Genomic DNA, 19,072 nt, shown 5'->3' on the forward strand with positions numbered 1-19,072 from the left:
TAACGAGCTTTCACATTTACCGTAGGCACGCTAATTCACTGTGGTGATGTGCATTCGAGTTCTTTTAAGTGAACTAAATCTTTATAATCAATTCACTCAAAGATTCGTTGAAAAGAATGGTTCACCAATTCTTCTTAGGCTCAAACATGTAGCCCTTTGCATCTATTAGCACCCAAGAAGTGAACTGTCAACTGAAAATGGAAAAAATGGTTCACACACACACTCATCGGTTTCATAAGCTTTTATTTACATGCAATAATGCTACAGCTCATGTTGGAGCACACACGCAGAAAAAAAAAAGACAAGCTACACTGTGAATTTCCTTCATTTTTGCTGGCACAACAAAGGCGTAATACAATACTTAAAACAGCGATGTGAGAAATACTGACACCTGTCACAGGTGGCTATTTTGGTAATGAAGCAGGTATGGCTTCAGCTTATCGGCGACTGATAGAAGGATGTCCACAATCCCGTTCAGTGACTTGAAAAAAAAATAAATAACTGTACAATATATCGTCTTTTTCACACAATGTGGTTATTTCTTTACATAATCGATAAAAAAAAGCGTTATTGACAGATCTATAAAGACGGTGTTGGAATGAGCCACGTGACAAGTGCTGGTTAAAAGGAATGGAAAGGACAAATTTTGAATTACTGTAAAAAAAAAAAGTTGCAGAAATTTATTTTTTTTAGAAAAAATGTATATTTTCTAAAATGTATTTTCTTAAATTAAAATTTGCTAAGCAATTGAGAATTCTGAATAAAATTTGCATTATTAACTCGTGACAAAAGAGCGGAACTCTTTGAATAGAACCTCTTTCAATATGAAAAGATCCTTATAGACAGTTATCAAACAGAGTATGTACAAAGGCATAAATACATAAATATTTGTGGTAAAAAAATAAATAAGATTTCTCTATAAACATTTTTTTTACCCAGTTGCTTCACTGGGCGGGACACTGGCTTCCTGTACGGCATCTTGGGATTGCGGCGTCGCGGCGGTCGACGACGACGTGGTGAAAATTCCTTCGTCTTCCAGAGATACGACGGCTGGGAAAGATGCCAGCTCTGCATTTCGAAAGAGAGAAAAGCGTCAGGAGGGATCGGGGGGGGTTAGGGTTAGCACATGAAGGCAACCATGACGTCTTCTTACTGTGTTACAAGTGAGCACTGGCTATAGTTGCATCGTAAAAGATACAAAAGTTCAATGAAGTAGAAGTCATTAAACGGAGAAAAACCATTTAGTACCATTTGTTTTTTTCTCTTTTGTTAAAATGTCTGAAAAATGTACTTTGGGAAAGCTCTTCTCCTGCCCCGTCCCCGTCCGGTGTGGACTCTTGCTGGCCGTCCAGGTGACGGGAAGACCCCAGTAGCTGCAGCGAGGAATCATCAACCGACTCAAACATCTGCTCGTGGTGCTCAGAATCACTGAGAAAACAAATCAGTCATGGGTTTGAAGGTTATCCCAGGTCAGCTGGCGTCTGTACGTTACGTACCTGGGGCAGAAGTGGTACCCGTTGGCCAGTCCCTGCTGCGGTAATAACCTGTTGCACTCCATGCCCATGTCTACCTCCTCCTACAACAAATGACACCCCATCAATACAAGCTCCACCCCTACCCCACAAGTTGTCAAGTACCTGATGGAGCCCTGGTAGCCCGTGAGCCAGGTGCCCGTGGTGGGCTTTGCCGTTGTGCTCGCTGGGAGGGTAAAGTGCGTGCGGGACGGCGAGGTGGCCGTCGGCGGGGCAGCGCCTCGCCAGGGCCAGACCCTGCAAGGGCACCATGGTGTACTGGCACGGCGACGACACGGGGGCGGCCGCGGCCACGGCCGGGAAGCACAAGTCTGACGTTTGTTCTGGGTACAAAAAAGGCCCCTTGTTAATTAATAATTTTGCAAAAAAATCATTACAAATCCATTCGACAGAATCATTACTCTGCTTGGCCCAGGCCCTCCACAGGCAGAAGGGGATGAAGACGACAATAATGAAGACAAAGGCGCCCAGGACCACCACGATCAGGTAGGGCAGGTCGCCGGGCCGGGGCACCAGGCCGCCCGAGCGGCCCGTCTCCCGCTCGGGGCCCTCGGAGGGGACGGGCCTGTGATGGTGGGGGCGGGCCTTGGTCTCCAGGATGACCACATTGCCAAAGTCGCTCTCGCCCTTCTCGTTGAAGCTCTGCATCTTGATGTCGTACGCCGTTTCGGGCTGCAGGTCGCCGATGGAGTGCCAGTAGCGGTCGCCCTCCACCACGTCCTTCTTGTAGTCGCTGTCGTTGTCGCTGTCCGTGGGCCGGTAGTAGATGTAGAAGCCGTAGATGGGAGTGTTGTTCACCGGAGTGTACTGCGGAAATTAGGAAAGAAAGGGAAAAATGAAAAACAGGAATTGAATTGAATTGAAGTCGAAACAATCCAAAAGTCCTTACCGTCCACTTGAGAATGACGGTGGTCTCATTGATGGCTTCGTTGTAGGTGATGTAGGGTCCGTCTACGGGGCGTTCGTGGGTCCTCCCGCCCACCACCGTGTAAGCCTTGGAGGGGGCGCTGGGTGGGCTGGACCCGATCACGTTGACCGCCACCACTCGGAACTTGTAGGACGTCCCTATGGGCGGCGACCAAAGCGTTAAGCGCATTTGCGTTCAAACCGTGGCCATCCAGTGGGCTGACCTTTCTCCAGGCCGGTGATCTCCACCGAGAGCCGCGAGGGCGGGATGTTCTCCACCGCTGTCAGCCAGTCTTCGCCCGCCTTCTTCACCTTCTTGTATTCCACGCGGAACGACTGGATGGGGAAGCCACGGTTGCCGCGCGGGATCCACGCCACGTACGCTGACGTCTCCGTGGCCGTGGACACCGTCGGCTTGTCCGGCGCCTCGGGAGCTGCACCCGAGTCAAGAACAGATGAGGACTTGTTTTACTCATTATCTGCCATGATGACTTTTTTTTTTCCCCCCAAACAAATATACTGTATGACGACAAATATTGCACATTTTCAGCAAGTTAGGTTTAGTTTGAAAGAAACTTACTGAGAGCTCATCCAGAAGACAGAAGTGAAAGAGAGACTGAGAAAAGTGGATGTTAGTAGTCAAGAAGGACATACAAGTTAATAGCGTGCGCCAACGGAGCAGGGCGACACTCACGCAAGAGGCTTGGCGACGGAACAGCGGGAGTTTTGGGCAGATCGTTATGACCTCCCAATCCTTTACGACCTGAAAGACACAAAACCAAATTTCAAGAGCAAACTTTGGTTAGCCCACGTGTTAGCCTGAAGCTAGCAAGCATAGCGGAGCTACCTTTCCCAGTCCTGAAGGTCATCATGGCCGGCTGGCCCAAGCCGGCGCAGTTCTTGGCCGCCATCTCCACCTCGTACAGGCTGTCTGGCTGCAGCTTGGCCAGCGTCAGCTTGTGCAGGGAGCCCGAGATGCTGCTGGACGTCCACTCGGCCGACGGGTCGCCCACCTGACAAGTGGCGTGCGGTGCTTTTTCATTTCAAATGCCCTCGGGTACCTACCGATCGCTCGCTCGCTCGCACACGGTAACCACTTTCTTACCTTCCTGTACTTGATCATGTACTCCAGAACGGGGGCTCCCCGCTCGTGCCGCGGCCTCCACGTGAGCTCGTAGTAGTCGGCTCTGCCCGTGCGAGGCTGGCTGAGGATGACGGGCGCCTCAGCCGGCAGAATCTGACCCGGGAGCGCCGCGCAGTCCAGAGGCAGCGTGGCCCCTGCCGCCCCGGGCCTCACGGGCGGCTGCTCCCTCAGAACTTTGTCCGGGCTGAGCGGGCGAAAGATGGAGGGCAGCTTGCCCCTGGATGTGATCCCTGGGAGGGAAGACAAAGCGGCATAAGTCCCGCTGCGGCGGGCGGCCGGACACATCGGGGGTAATCCACAACAAGAAATAAGCGGCTCACCGGTGGATACGGCGATGAGTCGAGCGGATGCCTGCGAGCTGCCCACGCCGTTTTCCGCCACGCACTGGTACAAGCCCTCGTCCTGCGGGCCCACGTTGGAGACGCGCAGCATGCGGGGCGTGAGGCGGTGTCGTGGCGACGGCGACAAGGGGATGGCGTTGTGCAGCCAGGTGACGGCGGGCGCAGGTTTGCCTCGCACCTGGCAGGTGAAGCGCACCGTCTCGCCCAGCGACACCTCTTGCTGCTGTAGCTCCACTGCCACCTGAGGAGGCTCTGCCCAAAAAAGTAGCATCTCTCAAAATGAAACCATAAAAAACTGGCAACGCCAATGAAATCCCCAAAATGCTCCAAAAATGGAACATGGACGCGTGCTGAGTTGATGGTTGACTTGTTGTAAATCAAGAGGGGGAGGGGGAGGGGGGTGCAGAGCTCTTTAGCGCAGAGCCGTGACTGTAATTCAAGGCAGCTGCCACAACATATGCAGAAAATCACTGGAAAAACACAAAGCCATAACCTGGACAGGAGACAAGCGAGATGTTTGTCTGCACCAGCTACTCTTCGGTTTACGCGAGAGCTTGGGTGACCGCATAGTGCTAATTTGGTGCCATTTGCAGAAAGGGCTGCTATTTGTCTCCAGGGTAAAAATTGTTTTGTCTTAACACATCTCTTACCAAACACTTGCACATCGTAGAGCACGGTGGCGGCCACGGAAGCGGCGCCGACGCCGTTGTCGGCCCGGCAGGCGTACGTTCCCGAGTCTCCCTCGGCGGCGGCGGCGATCAACAGGTTGCTGAGCAGGAAGCGGGTGTTGTTGTGCACGCGCAGGTCCTGGCCATCCTTGGCCCAGGTGACGTGCGGCGTGGGGATGCCGCTCGCCACGCACTCCAGCACCAGCCGCTGGCCCCGGGTCACCATGATAGAGCGGGACGCCGGCGGGTAGATGATGCGGGCCGCTTCCGACGTGGAGCCTGGGAGGAGGGCGGACGTCGGGCGGTTAGAATTTCCATCTTGGAATCCACATCACAATCCAGTGTGCACTTTCTTCCTTTGAACAGCGTCCAAGCGTTTACGAGAATTATGGCGGCCAGGCGACATCAAACGAACCGACTCAACTGGCAAGTGCGCGCCACATGTGGCCTACAAAGTGGCGGAGCACTATCAATCCGGGCGGGGACTTACGGCGTATGCGTAGGCGGTCGGCCGAGGACGACGTCTTAACCTCCTGAGTGACGGGATTGTAAGCGGCGCACTTGTACGGGCCCTCGTCCTCCCGCGTGGCATTGGCGATCTGCAGATTGCCCGACGGCATGATGAGGTAGTTCCCTGTCCAAGGAGAGAAAAGGAAAAACGTCTCTATCATTTCCTCGCAGATAAGCAAGCGTCTGCTACAGCTCGCAGGCATTATTAGCATACCGGCCTCAAAGCACGGACGCTTTTCTTCTCGTCCGGGCAACTTTGGACGTAAACACTTTGGAAAAATAAACAGCCCACAATTGCTGCGTTTTAACATTCTTGAGATAATCCGCCTTATCGGCGCTTTAATGATGGCCTTAGATAGCGGCGCTATGGCATTCCAGTAAATTATGGAGATAGGATGGGGAAGTCATGGGGTGGGGGGGTGGAGGGGCAAACCTTTGGATGTCTCTAGCCATTCCTGCTTGACGCTGTAGCGGACTTGCGCCTTGGGTTGGCTCTCGGGTAGGTGACACTCGATCACGGCCGTGTTGCCTTCGTCCACTTCGATCTCCTGCTGGTCGTCCGGCTCAAAGTCGCGCAGCTCTGAGGAAAGAAAAAAAAAAAAAAAAAGCGCCGGACGAGTCAGTTTGCACGATGGCAATGACGTTAAACGGACGACGGGAATGTCTGGAAAAGCCATTTGGAGTTGAACGCGTGCTTTATCCGCAGCTAACTTGATTTCCCAAAGCCTCCAAGTCGTCACAATTAATCCTGTCAAACTTTCTACTGGGGCCAGCTCACGTTCTGTGGGAAACGTGGGAGGGAATGGGATTAACGGGGGAGGGAGAGGCATGTGCCGCCAGAGTCCCGCAGGCAGACACACAGTCTGCAGACACAGATCTGACCCTTGAACCCTTCAACCCCCTGGCGGAGGGGTCAGAGGTGTCCGCGCTCTAGGGTTTCAGGGGCATAGATCTAGTTTGGGTCTGGGGAGGAAGCACCACTCACTGCTCTTAAGAGGCCGGAAAAAAGGCAGGGGGCTGATAGAAGGAGACGATTAAGACAAAAACAACACATTTTGTCTATTGTTTTTCCAGAAAAGCCGTGTGATGTATCCTTTACAAAACACGAGCTCCATCCATTCTTTTCCACGGGAAGGTGTGTAGCTCTTGGCAGATGGCTGGCCCGGCCCGGCCCGCCGCGGTGATTTGCTCAAAGCCAAAGAACAAACGGCAAGGCGGCTCTTGATTTACTCGCTGGGTCCTGCTGTCTGTCTGTCTGTCGGAGCTATAAAAGGGGGGGGGGGCGCAAATGCACACCTTCCCGCAGCCAAAGACACGTCAAGCTAAGTGCTGTGAGCGCTCCATTTGCAAAATCAATCAGGTGGTGTTTTTACAGCCGCTGCCCTTCCCCTCGTTTCTGCTCACCTTTCTCCTCCCACATTCTTCCCCGCATATGGGCGCCTCTCAGGTGCGTGCGTACATCCGAGGATTGATTGCGTTCATAAACCCGAGCGGAGCCCCCGCACCGGAGCACCCCCACCTCACTTAAATCCTTCATCTTTATGGATTCCCAATTGTAGTGCAAAGGGAAGATCTGTTCAAAGTACCCCCCCCCGCTAAAAAAAAAAAAAACACATGGAGACGGGAGCAGGCACGTACGCGCTCCCTATGGAGCAACTCACTCGGAGGAGTTCAAGGCCCGGCCGAGGGTGATGACATAGTTAGGCACGGCCTGTTTTGAAATGGTCAGTTCAACAAAGGCTGATTTTTGATTTTGGTGTTATTACACCGCAACAGTGATAAGGAACGAAAAGTGACGAGGAGACGCACAATGTGACAGCCGGGAAGATTTTCTGCGGGGGGGGGGGGGATCTTGTCTCGACTGGCCCTGAAACGCCTCCTGGTGTCATCTTCATCATCATCGTGGCATCCGACAGCCTCACGCATGGCATGGCATGGCATCACGCATGGCTACATGTTAGAACCTCATCACAGCACAGGGGCCAGCTGTCGGGGTTGAGGGCTACTCGCCAAGTCCTGGTCCCTCTTCCTGTTCTGACTGGCCCCTGGTGTCTCCCCCCCCTCACTCCCCTCCCTTCCATTCCTGTGCTTCAGGTTACACAGCTTCAGGCCTCCTCGCAGTCCCTGGACGCATATCAAATGTAAGCTCGCATACTCTCAACCCCATTAGAGCAAGGCAAGGCCAAAAAAAAAAAAAGTTTGGGCTAGAGTTCTGTAAAAGTATCCAAAAGGCTTTCTGTGGCGCAGAGTAGGGGTGCGCCAACTCTGTCAGGATGTAGAAGGGGGTGCTTGCTCAGAGTGTTTTTCTTTTTTGGGAAGAAAAATACAACAACTTGTGTTTCTTGGATGTTCTTTTTGGACAAAGTGGAAAAAAGTGTACAGTGTGCGTCTGTGTGCGGCGGCGCTTTACTCACTAGCTGCGGTGACGTCAGCGGGCACACTGGCCAGGGCCCCAACCCCGGTGGTGGCCACACACCGGTAGCGACCTAAGGTCACGTTGGACAGCGTGGCGATGAACAAGCCCGCGGGCCCCAGCGCCACGCCCAAGTCTCCGTCCGTAAGCTGCCGGCCGTTCAGGCGCCAGCTGATGGAGGCGGAGGCGGGGCGGGCGGCGCAGCGTAGGCTCACGCTGCCTCCGAGCTTCTGCACCACCGAGCTGGGCTCCTCTGTGAACTCTGGGACTTCATCTATGGGGTTAGGGTTACACAAATACGTCTTCATTCCAGTTCATCAGCTATTCGCCATTGACACGCAATATCGACCAAAATTGCATTCTCTAGTTCCAAGCAAATTGCAGCTGCCAGACGCGTTAACACGCCCACCCTGCCAGTCGGAATATTTTGTCCTTGGCAAAGCTTACTCGGCGCCGAAAAAAAGGCATCCTTGTACTTCTAACATACACCAACGTAAAGATCTACTCACCAGAGACGGAGGCGCTGCTCTGAAGGCAACATAGCAGCACGGCGCCCAGAGCGCACAATACGGGAGTGCTTCTTTTTCTCATCCATGTAGTCCAGTCACGTTTTCCAGACATCTTCCATGCAACACTCCTCTGAAACACACACACCCAAAAAAAAAAAAAACCGTCAGTAACTGCCATACTTCTTTGCATTTCCCCCAAGTGGTCTGGGATGAATATTACACTGTTTTAAATCATCTTTGCGAACAACACAAATGATATGCGACTTTCCATTCCAACTGCACATAAAGCAACAGGCGGCCATTAGGGAGGCATCCTCAGCGGCAAGCGCACAAATGCAGCCTTTCTTTGCTGACCCCGTCTACCTGCAGCCCCCCCATCCAGCCTCCTCCCCTTACCTCCAGCCCATCAAAAAGGCTCCCTCATTCTGTAACACGATGCCTTCCTGCTCAGGTGTAACTGATACAGGTAGAGAGGGTTTGGAGGGAGGGAGGCAGGGAGGGATGAAAAAAAAGAAAAAAAAATACAAGAAGGTCCATTGACGGGTGGGAAGAAGTCCAGCTAATAAGTACTAAGAAAATATGATGGAAAAAAAAAAAAAAGGAAGTAAAGCTAACCACCAAGAGACCTAAATACTAAATTCAAATAAATATTTCTAATGAATTGAAAATAACAAGAAACAGCAAGACTTCAAGCTAACAACTAATAGACTTAAACACATCAGGCCTGAGAACTACAAGCAAACAAAAAAACAAAAAGCTAAATAAATCAAGCTAATAAACCACCAAGAGAACCAAAATCAAGACCCAAAACCACCAATAGCTCCCCAAAGACGTCACCCTAACCACTGCTAATAAAAGCTACCTATAAGAACTAAGGGTAACATTTTACCACTAAAACCACCTAAAAAAAATAATAATGAAAAAACGATGCTAACTATGCTCATTGAGCTATGCTAACACAAATACTCTGCCTTTTAATGGTTAATGCAGAGAGAGCGTGCATCTCTTCTCCCTCGTTGCTCGCTGCCAAGTTTCCTGAATTCTTTCCTGGCAGGTTAAACTAACAACTTCCCGTCAGGATGAGGAGGGTGGTCCCGCGCCTCTCAAACCTCCCATTCTCCCCCCGGTACCAAACATGCGTAATATTCATACCGGGCTCCGTGTTCATCCGCATATCTGTGATTAACCAGGCCGCTGGGAGACAAAAAACAAAGAGGGTGAGGGGTGAGGAAGACGAGCGAGGGAGGGAGGGAAGAGGATGGAAAGGCTAAAGTTAAAATGAAGAGCTGATGGAAAAACTGTTGTGAATGAAAGCCAATAAGTCTGACAGACGAGCACAGGACCACACACTGTACGCCGTCAATGAGAGAGAGAGACAGAGAGAGAGAGAGAGAGAGAGAGAAAGAGAGAGACAGAGAGACAGAGAAAGAGAGAGAGAGAGAAAGAGAGAGAGCAATATTGGATTAGCGACCACCCTCCAACAGACCCACAAAAAAAACCCACACATGCCGTAATAATCACATCATTTATCCAGCCTGCTTTCACTTTTCTTCCCACAAATGTTCATTTTTCTGCAGTTACGAGCATTTTACAGCGATGCTGCTAATGCCCTGCTAATGCTATCCCAGGCAAAAACAACAAACACAACTCACTTTAGCTTCTTGTCATCCTACTGGTGTCATTTTGTATTATTTAGTCAACCACTGTTGTAAATACAAATTGGATTGTTATGAATGAAAGTGACCTTCATTAGCATATACAGGTGTACTGGTCATGAGAAAACAAGATGGCGCATCTCCTTGGCAGGCAAATATTTACCTGTTGGAATGGCGGCCATACATAAACAACCTGCAGCGTGATCACACACGCTACTCTTACATTTACAGGCTCGCTCGGGGAGGCCATTTAGTGGCGAGCGCACACGGTAAACAAACAAAGTGTGCGAGCCGGCGTGAAGGCCCTGCGGCTTTTGAGGCCGAAGCTGCGACAGCTGCTCATAAAAAGAGGCAAGCGTATGTGAGCATCCAGCCAGCACCTGTGCCCACAAGCGGGCTTACCACCACATTTTGATTTGGCGGGCAAAAAGAAAACGGCATCGCACAAATTAAAATTGTTTCGCTTCGGGCTTGATGGCTGGGAAGAGTCAACTATTACGTCTACAAAAGTCCATTTTCTATGTCGAGGAGAAGGGAGGACAGGCCCGACAGGAGATGAATGGTTGCCAAGACGGCAGTAATACGTCAGCCGTGCCTTAAAAACAGCCCTCCTACACATGATTCATTACTCAGCTGGGCCTGGTGTTTGCTTAGCGGATGGATACCCTGCCTCCAGATGAAAAGTTGCCCTGACATCTATGTCCAACTTTTTCCATCCAGGAAAAAAGAAAAAGTCAATAGCAGCATCCAAGCTGATGGAAACCAGAACAGTGGCCCCCACCACAAATCTATACATGCTCACCAGCAGCCGTAAAAACTCTTAGCGTACATGACAACAAGTGGCGCCTTCTATGTCCATGGTATTTGTGGTCACGTGACAGGACACCCCCATTGCCCCCCCTTCTCATTGTGGTGCCAGCAGGGCGGATAAATTCATTTTGACAACCTTGCTAATTGAACAAAACCAGGCTGGAGCCCCCTCCCGGAGTGCTCACATTCCATCTGCTTTCTGGCATGAGGACGACGACAAGGAGGAGGAAGGGGCCGTGGTGAGGATGGGGGGCTTGCTCGTAACCCCCCAACACTCTGTTGCATATTTATCACTCGCCTACCTCCCCCAACTTTTACGTCTTCTTACGCCCCTCCCTTACTCTCTTTCCTCCCCTTTAGATAAACACATGCGGTGTCAAGTGTGAGGAGTGGCGGCGTTTCAACAGGCCGCCACGGCCCACAATGCATAGCTGCGGCGCGGGAGGCCGGTTGCCCCGGGCGACGCTAACAGGCAGAACGCACCTTAATAGAGTGGAGAGTCATTGTAAAGCAGTGAGCCGACGCCCGGACAAAGACCCCCGCGGACCCCTGGAGAAAGGGGAGACGCTGCTCTGAAGGGCCCGGGGAAGAGCTGATGGGCCACGCTCAATGACCAAAGAGGGGGGATGGAAAGGGAGAGGGAGGGGGGGGGGCCCTCAATGACTAAGTAGGAGTGAGTGGAGGGTTTTATGGATTGATGGAGGACGGTGACTCCCACCAAAAGAGTGGACGAGCCCTTCAGCGACACAATGTGCCAACATATTTCCACCAAGCTGCTTGCTGGCCTCCGGGGCCCGTGCCACGGGCGGGTTACGAGGTGCTTGGGGGGGTTGGCGAAGGTCCGCGCTCTGCTTAACAAACAAGCCAGTCAACATAAACAAGTAGCGGCTACGTATGGTTATGTTCCCAATTCCCAGGCAACAGGTGGAGAAGGACTGCTTCTCACATGCCATTAAATTCCATACAAAAAGCTATCAGAGCATTGCTAACGAGACGCCCCCCCCCATCTTTCAATCTAATAATGAGCTATAGGTCGGTCCAAATCCGCAGCTCGGTCCCTGCGAACCGACACTAACGAGCTACACGGCGTCTTGGGGGGATTAGCCAGGGAGATCTGGACAGGATTGAAAGCTGGCTGCCTGGCCGACGGGCGTTCAAATCAATTAGGCGGCGGCGACCAATTTGCATGATTTAGATAACCGAGCCGAATTAACGGCGGTGGGCTAATTACAGCTCACAGACGGACGCATTCCTGCACTTGCCGTGAAGCGGCGGGGCCATGGGAACAGGACGCACTTTTAAAGAAGGGATAGAAGCCAATCACATGAGAGGGAGGAAAATTGACAATGGGACAAAGGTAGCTAGCTAGCTAGCTAGCTCAAGCTAGCCAATCAATCAAAGTGGTGCTGCAAAAGCCAACCAAAACAAATATCTTTAGTTAGTTTTCAAATCATTCCATGGAGTGACAATAAAAACAACTCTCCATTTCTCAACTATGTGAGGAAAAATTGAGTGTTGTGGCGAGTCATTACTAGATTTGGGCATCCAAACACGCACGCTGAGAAAGCTAACATAATAGTGGCAATTTTGCAGCACTCATCACACACAAGCACTTACATATTTTGCGTGGCCACAAGTATGTTTTCTCTGCCCGCCCGCGCATACGCGAGCAATCACACACATGTCCCCATTACATGGTAAAAGTATACTCACACAGGCGCAGAAAAATGCAAACCTCAGGATATTTCTTGCTTTTTCCGATACACATAAAAACAGCTGCCAATTAGATGCTAGATGGTGTGGCCGTGCGCAACATAAGGCACGTGGGCCATATGGAGCTCCTTTTGGTGTTCAATACGGCCCATCGAGAGTCTTTTCATTTCTTTAAAATACGTAGGTGAACTCACAAATATGCCATTTTAAAAATCAAATCATTGTTCTGTACTAACTGAACTTTTCAAACGTCATGAGGCACACGCAGATACATATATTTATTTGCTGAGTCTACCCATGTGTGTTCCTGCATTGCAGAGATTGGAGAAAGAAAGAAAGAAAGTAAGGAGGAAAAGGAAAGGGGGAAGGAGTGGGGTGGGGGGGGTGGACTTTCTTGCAGACTGAATGGAACCAATTATAAATCAAGAGCAATTTCTGCCTATTATTCAGCAGGAACCCGGGGAAGGATCCGCCGCCCGGCTCGGCAAGTCTCAGCGGGGGTACGGGGGGGTGGGGGGCTCAAATGTTATATGAAAAACAGACATTGGGAACTTGAGATAAGACCCGGCCGTAGAGTCACAAGACTCGTGTATAGGAAAAGCAGAAAAAGGAGCAGGCGGGAAACTGAAGTGAGAGCTTCCTGAGAGGAGAACCAGCTGGACTAAGATTCTGGAGGTGGTTAGTCTTTTTTTGTTCCTTTTTTAAAGCACAGCCGCCATTTGTCCTGTCACTCACAACCCTGGTTGTGTTTTCTCCCAGGAGGAAGGGCTGGCTGGCTGGCTGGCTGGCTGGAAGAAGTCGAAAATAGAGTAGAATCGCTAAGAGGCTGCTTGTTTGTATGAGCATTGGTCAAGGGATGGAATCAAATCAAATCTCAAGAAAAAGCAAAATGCACAGCCAAAAGGAACGGCTTGCTGAGCTGAAGTCTCGCTCTCACGCTTGATGCCGTCCGACTGACAGGAGAGGACGGTGGAAAATTCCAGCCCTCCATTACCCCGAGGCACCGGTGGGCTGGGCCGGGCCAGGCCGGGCTGCGGGGACAAGCATCGCTCTACCAGCCAAAATCAAGCCCTGCCAGCCTACAAGTGATTATCGCTTAACGGCCTTGGAACGGCGCCCGGGTTCCCGAGCGGGAAAGTCGATATGCCGGCATTTTTTAACACAATAATTCATCCAAGACGACAAGGTTAAACAAATGTGTGTGAATGAGCTATTAGCGCGTCGCTAACAACACCCTGTAATCTCTGTCCAAACATCTACTACACACACACACACACACACATACAGACACACTCCTATTGGAGTGGATCAGTGAGCAAACAAGCACTTAGACTTCACAATGTGTGTGAGAGGGCTGACTTCATTAGCGCAGGGTTTCTCAAACATTCTGGAGCCAGGGAGCCTTTTTTTCAGGGGACAATTTTGTTCCAAGGACCCCTGACAGGAATTAAACCGACCTGCCATGTGAGCCCAGTCATACTGTTTTCAAGAAAAAATATTACTGAGGAATAACAGATAGGTAGCCGGTTCATTTAGCAAGCTAACAGGATTCAGAAAGAAAGAAAGAAAAAAGGCGCGTGGGAAAAGGTTGCACATGCCACCAAGAGGCACCTGAAGCGGAAAGGGATTTCGTGCCGTTTGATGGCGGCATGTTTAATTAGCCTCAGAAGTCCTTTTTTTTTTTTAACTCTCACATTCCAACCCCTCAATGCTTTCCTGGTTGACAGCAAGGATCAGAAGTGGAGTTGGGGGGCACCTGCTTGGCCAGGTGTCCTTCTACGGATGGACAGAGAAGCCCAGATTCCTCCCATCAATCAGTACAGAGACAGACAAGGAAGAACGCTTTACATTTGGCTCAGACGAGTTACAAGCGTAAAAAGAAAGGAAAAGTAAGAGGCCGGCTCTCTATTTCTTCCCGTCCAGAAGGACCACACAGGTGAGGCCCTCGACCGCCCCCCAAAAAACGTCTGTTATGGCTGCACCAGCGTCCCGCTGTCACAGATGAAAGCGTGCCCTCGAGGATGGAGATTTCATTCTTCCCCTTCTCTTTTGTCGCCAACAGGGGTGGGCGACCTTGAGCCCGCGGGCCGTATACTAAAAACAACTCAAAGTCGACAAGGACTGGTCAAAAAGCACCATTGATTATTAGAATGCTAACATAAAACAAACCAGCGAGAGTAATCGAGGGCTTCAGCATTCAATCAATAAACAAATAGGTTCCCAGATTAGACCCCACACTGGAGTCGACGTCCGTTTTTAAACGCTGGCCCGCAAACGCAGCACGCTCCACAACAAGCTTATGGCATACATTTGGGCAACCACAGCACCAAAATACACTCCTTGACGGGTGCTAAACATGCTAATGCTAACAGACCACTGAACATACTTGCAACTCCTTTTATCATGAATTCATTTTATAGCGCAGCCTGCTCAGCTTTGGCAACTTGAGTATAAAAAAAGTCAATTTAACCTGAAAACTGTAACACAGGCAGCAGTAATCCCAAAAAAAAAAAAAAAAAAAATCTCTTCTTTTTAGTGTATTGGTCAATGGGGCTGGTAAACAAGCAGATAATCAGAACCGGAGTCAATTAGTTCAATTCAGGCCCGTCGCACTTGTCAGAACTGATCAAGAACAAGACAAAGAGTTTCTCCATTTGCCTCCAAGCATTTTTCAAAGAGCTTGTGCTCATTAGTTGTGGGTGAGCTGGACCCTATCCCACCTGAATTCAGGCCCGGACTCCTCGGCGGAAAATCGCAGGGCACACTCATTAACGCGCATTCAATTTAGCGTTTACAATCTTAATTCCTTTGATTTTCTCCATTTTTAATTCGAGTGACACTTATGTCTGTCACTGAGCTTTCGCAAAAGGCCTAAAAAAATCCAAACAATAAAACCAACACCTGTGCTGAGGAAACTTGAGACCACCCTTTTCCCCCCACGACCATCACAGTCATCAGCAGGAAAGCTTAGGTCAACATTTTCTTCTCATTAAGCAGGAATGGGATGCTGCAAAAACACCCCATCAGTTGTTTGATAGAAAGCACGTGACCCAAAGGGCACTGTTATGATTGGCCAGCATCGAAAGACGGTCAAGCAAATGCACCCACCCACACATACAGTACATGCACACACTCAATCTCTGCAGGAGAATGATGCGTTCCATGTACGCTGGGCAAAACACTTCACCACAGAGGTCCAGCAAACATTGTTGCTGTGGGGGTACGTCAACCTAGCAGAGCCCCGATGTGTTTATGTTCCCCGCAATGGTGGAAACGACATGGGCTGCATGCGGCCTGTACAACGTGTAATAGCGTTAAATAAACACGAATGCCAACCGCAAAAAGTCACGCAACGTGTTACTTTCTCCTCCAAAATACGCTCAAGCGGGTTAAACGTGATTAAAGTAGAGTGAAAAAACAGAGACGCTAACAAAGTAGTCCCGTCGTCGTGCGTCCACATGCCGAAATCACTTTTTGGGTAAAGCGCAAAACGCGCATTTGAGGTACAATTAAAACTACATTTTGTGTAGTTTCTCCTAAATCTCCATCGATAGGGTGCACTAAGGGGCTTCAAAACTCCACGCATGCTACCACGCTAACGTGCGTGACCAAGTAGCAACACGCGAACATCACTTTTGGAGTTTTCTTGGTGAAAGTAATCACAAGTTTGGCATCTATGCAGTGTCGATTTGATTTCAAAGTAGGGAGCGCGGAGGATTGAAACTCACCCAAACTGCTCGATTTAGCGCTTGCACCTCGTTTTTTCTCAGCAAAGCGATCTTCAGATGGACTTTCCCACCCCAGTAGTCCTCGTCTCCAACAACAAGAAAAACAAGGAAAAAACGTTTTCTTCCTTCTTATTCTTCTCGTTTTGCCTTTTTATTTACTGCGGCGGCAGCGACATTTTCTCTGCGTGCTCCCCCGAAAAAGGTTCTCACACTGAAAGGAGGTTTTTGGATGACTGAGCTCTCAAACAATTCTCCCCCCCACTCTCCGCCCTCCCACTTTTTTTTAGCGACGCCTTCCCAGTCCTCCCATTTCCCAAAGCAGGAGGAGGGACCTTAACAATGCTGGGACTGGATCGTAGACCCCCCCCCCCCCCCCCCCCCCAAAAGAAAAAACACCGCAAACACACACATTACAGCACTACTGCTTTGCATGCCGCAAACTGCAACCAAAAAGTCCACCTCACTGTTCAACACTTAATTTTAACACTTTAAAAAAAAATGCTCATTTCCAAATGTGCTGTAAGGGGCAATAAATACCCCCCCCCCCCCCCCAGCACTCCTGTTGCTTCCCTCCTCCTGATTTGGTATGCGCAGTTTGTATTGACCCCCCCCCCCCCCTCCTTTTTTTGTGGCCTGCAGGCCCTCCAGTGCAGCTGTGTTGTGGGTCAGTTTTTTTTTTTTTTTTTAACTGTACAATACACCCACACTTTCATACTACACTGATCACAGCTTCCCCGCTCCTCGCACTTCCTTCTTTAGGAATTCTTGACTTACTCAGCATATTTTTGGGGAAATGGAGGCAATCATTCCTGCTCTGTTCAGTAATCAATAGTGTGTGTGTGTGTGTGTGTGTGTGTGTGTGTGTGTGTGTGTGTGTGTGTGTGTGTGTGTGTGTGTGTATGTGGTCAAGTGTCATGGGTATAATCCTGTGTTCAAAGTACACAATCGTTTTTTATTTTTGACCGCACAATAATGGGCTCGGTTTTCCACAGGGTCTTGGAAAACATTGGCCGGATAATGAGACACAGAATAATGATGACAAATTTGATACAAGAAGAGAATAAGGGCAGCAAAAAAAGTGGGCTGCTGCAGCCAAGAATAAACAAGTGATAAGGAAAAAAATCGTATCGTTGATTTTTATCCAAGAGAAGACCACGGGCAGCGAGAAAAGGGTTCGCTGCAGCAAAGTGGAGACTGAGGACTATATTATCCCTAGTAGGGCTTATTCGTAGAAGGATGAGGACATCCAGAGGACACTGTGGGCCGCAAGTGGAACGTAACGCTCCATCCATCAATGATGGAAGTGACACAGCTGTTGAGGCAAAGCGGAGTTGGTCGTCACGGTAACCAAGTCAACAATGAGCCGTGGGGACATCTGACGTGTCATCGCTCCAGACCCTTGAGGGACAAATCGAAGCAGAGCGCTGCATGCTAGGATTGCATCCCTGCTGGGAGAGGGGCATTCGAGGGGAAGCGAAAGAGAGAGAGGGGGGTCCCACAGGGCAGGGCCTCAGGGGGATGCGGCATGTTTAATGGGCCTTTCATGGCCGGCCCACAAAGCCCTTTGTCCCACGCTAATTCATCCTGCCCGGCCGGCATGGACAGCGAGAGCAGGGACGGGGGGAGGGCCGATTTCACTGGGGAGCTGCGGGCCTTCCTCTTGCTGGGTTATACATGTAAACAGCATTGGCAATGGGGAAACTACCTGGTCAGCCAAGGTTCAATGTTACACTCCACATTCTCCGCTTTTTTGCATTTTGGCTCATCCCGGAAAAAGTTGGTCTCATCACTGAGAAGTAAATAAACGACTCCTATTGGTTAGACTCCTAGGGGTGCCTCTTAGTCTCCCCTTGGATTAAATATGAAGAATTCTGAAAAGGTTGCCCCCATTTCTATTTTCTTTCCCACTGTACCCAAACAGCCACGAAAACAAAATCTTGTCGTTGGTCATTAATCTTTGGTTGAGGCTTACATTACATCTCTGAGTCATAGAAAAATTAGTGGCTTTTATTACATCTTTATTTTTTTCCTCATGTTTTTGCTGCGACTTGAAAACGCCACGCGCGGTTTATGCGGGTTGACGACATGTCTGTACGTGCACGTCGCTGCGTCGTATTCCTTCCCGGCTAACGTCGCTAACGTCCGCGTTTTATGCGGCGGCGACGTCAATTAATGGAAGGAACCGCAAGTCAGCCTCGCCTATGACATCCTGGGAGCGGAGTCATTAACTCCAGATTTGATCTGAGGGGAGACTGAGGGCAGCGAGGAAATGGAGCACCTACAGCATAGTCGAGAATGCGGAGCATATGACAAAAAAAATGATGTTGCGTCTCCCGGGTTTACGTCTTCGCTTCTCGGTAAGGAAGCAGATATTGCCCCAGAGGGCCGAGCGAGTACGGCGACGGGAAGACTTGGGGAAATATAAAGTTGAACGAGCGGAGCCGCAAAAAGCGCTCGGTCGCGGTTCAAATCCCAACAATAAACGAGACACTTAAACAACAGGTGTCATTCTGCGTGTCGGTCAGAATAAGCGCGATTAATGAAGCATGATGGGTGGGAGGTACGAGTTTGCAGTATAGCGGCCCGAGCGCCGCCGCTTCCTGCGTTCGCCTAAAAATAAACCCACACGAGCTGAAAAAGCGCAGAGTCGAGCATATGTCAAAAGCTGGACGACTCATTGGTCTTCCTCTGCTCCTGAATGTATCAAAAGACTCCGAAGAACTCGTGGGAAAATGCGCATGATGAACGGGAAGAAATACTAGCAACTTTTTTTCGTGCAAAATATTTGGAAGGAACAGAGCAGGAAATGCGCTACAGAACCACTACATTTGAAATGAAGTAAAAGCAACTTGAGTAAAAAGATGTCGAGAAAATATCTTCCGCTCTTTACGGCATCATTTTTTAAACAATGTAGGCTAATCAATCAAAATCACTTCAAATCTAAATGTGGACTGTCTATTGTTTGCCAGCTTCAATACGCTTTTTACGGTTAAGCCACCGCAAAAATCCCTTTCAGATGGCAATATAGAGACAATATTGTGTAGCATAAGCCGGGCGGATATTGCGCGGAGCTTCTGCGGCCGCTGCCTTGCGGAACAAGCTTAAAGGATGCAAGAAGGATTCATTCCAGTTATGAATTTTTG

General features: G+C 49.9%; 1 protein-coding gene across 3 annotated transcripts in view; it reads right to left on the reverse strand.

Moving 5' to 3' along the window:
* Positions 1 to 226: 226 nt before the first annotated feature.
* Positions 227 to 19,072, reverse strand: part of boc (BOC cell adhesion associated, oncogene regulated) — a 29,345-nt gene continuing 10,499 nt past the window's right edge. For 2 of the 3 annotated variants that reach the window (XM_049749765.1, XM_049749767.1), the window contains 17 exons: positions 15,930 to 16,015; positions 8,024 to 8,153; positions 7,516 to 7,788; positions 5,535 to 5,681; positions 5,082 to 5,225; positions 4,574 to 4,870; positions 3,903 to 4,175; positions 3,544 to 3,812; positions 3,286 to 3,451; positions 3,133 to 3,201; positions 2,663 to 2,872; positions 2,422 to 2,597; positions 1,934 to 2,339; positions 1,638 to 1,855; positions 1,497 to 1,576; positions 1,292 to 1,428; positions 227 to 1,068 (listed from right to left, as the gene is read on the reverse strand). In XM_049749765.1, coding sequence (XP_049605722.1) covers positions 932 to 1,068; positions 1,292 to 1,428; positions 1,497 to 1,576; positions 1,638 to 1,855; positions 1,934 to 2,339; positions 2,422 to 2,597; positions 2,663 to 2,872; positions 3,133 to 3,201; positions 3,286 to 3,451; positions 3,544 to 3,812; positions 3,903 to 4,175; positions 4,574 to 4,870; positions 5,082 to 5,225; positions 5,535 to 5,681; positions 7,516 to 7,788; positions 8,024 to 8,135 — 3,114 coding nt within the window. In that variant the 5' untranslated portion in view covers positions 8,136 to 8,153; positions 15,930 to 16,015 and the 3' untranslated portion in view covers positions 227 to 931. The remainder of the gene's footprint in view (positions 1,069 to 1,291; positions 1,429 to 1,496; positions 1,577 to 1,637; positions 1,856 to 1,933; positions 2,340 to 2,421; positions 2,598 to 2,662; positions 2,873 to 3,132; positions 3,202 to 3,285; positions 3,452 to 3,543; positions 3,813 to 3,902; positions 4,176 to 4,573; positions 4,871 to 5,081; positions 5,226 to 5,534; positions 5,682 to 7,515; positions 7,789 to 8,023; positions 8,154 to 15,929; positions 16,016 to 19,072) is intronic. The other variant, XM_049749768.1, reaches the window with a different exon arrangement.

This window comes from Syngnathus scovelli, chromosome 18, assembly GCF_024217435.2.
Source record: "Syngnathus scovelli strain Florida chromosome 18, RoL_Ssco_1.2, whole genome shotgun sequence".
Lineage (NCBI taxonomy): Eukaryota > Metazoa > Chordata > Actinopteri > Syngnathiformes > Syngnathidae > Syngnathus > Syngnathus scovelli.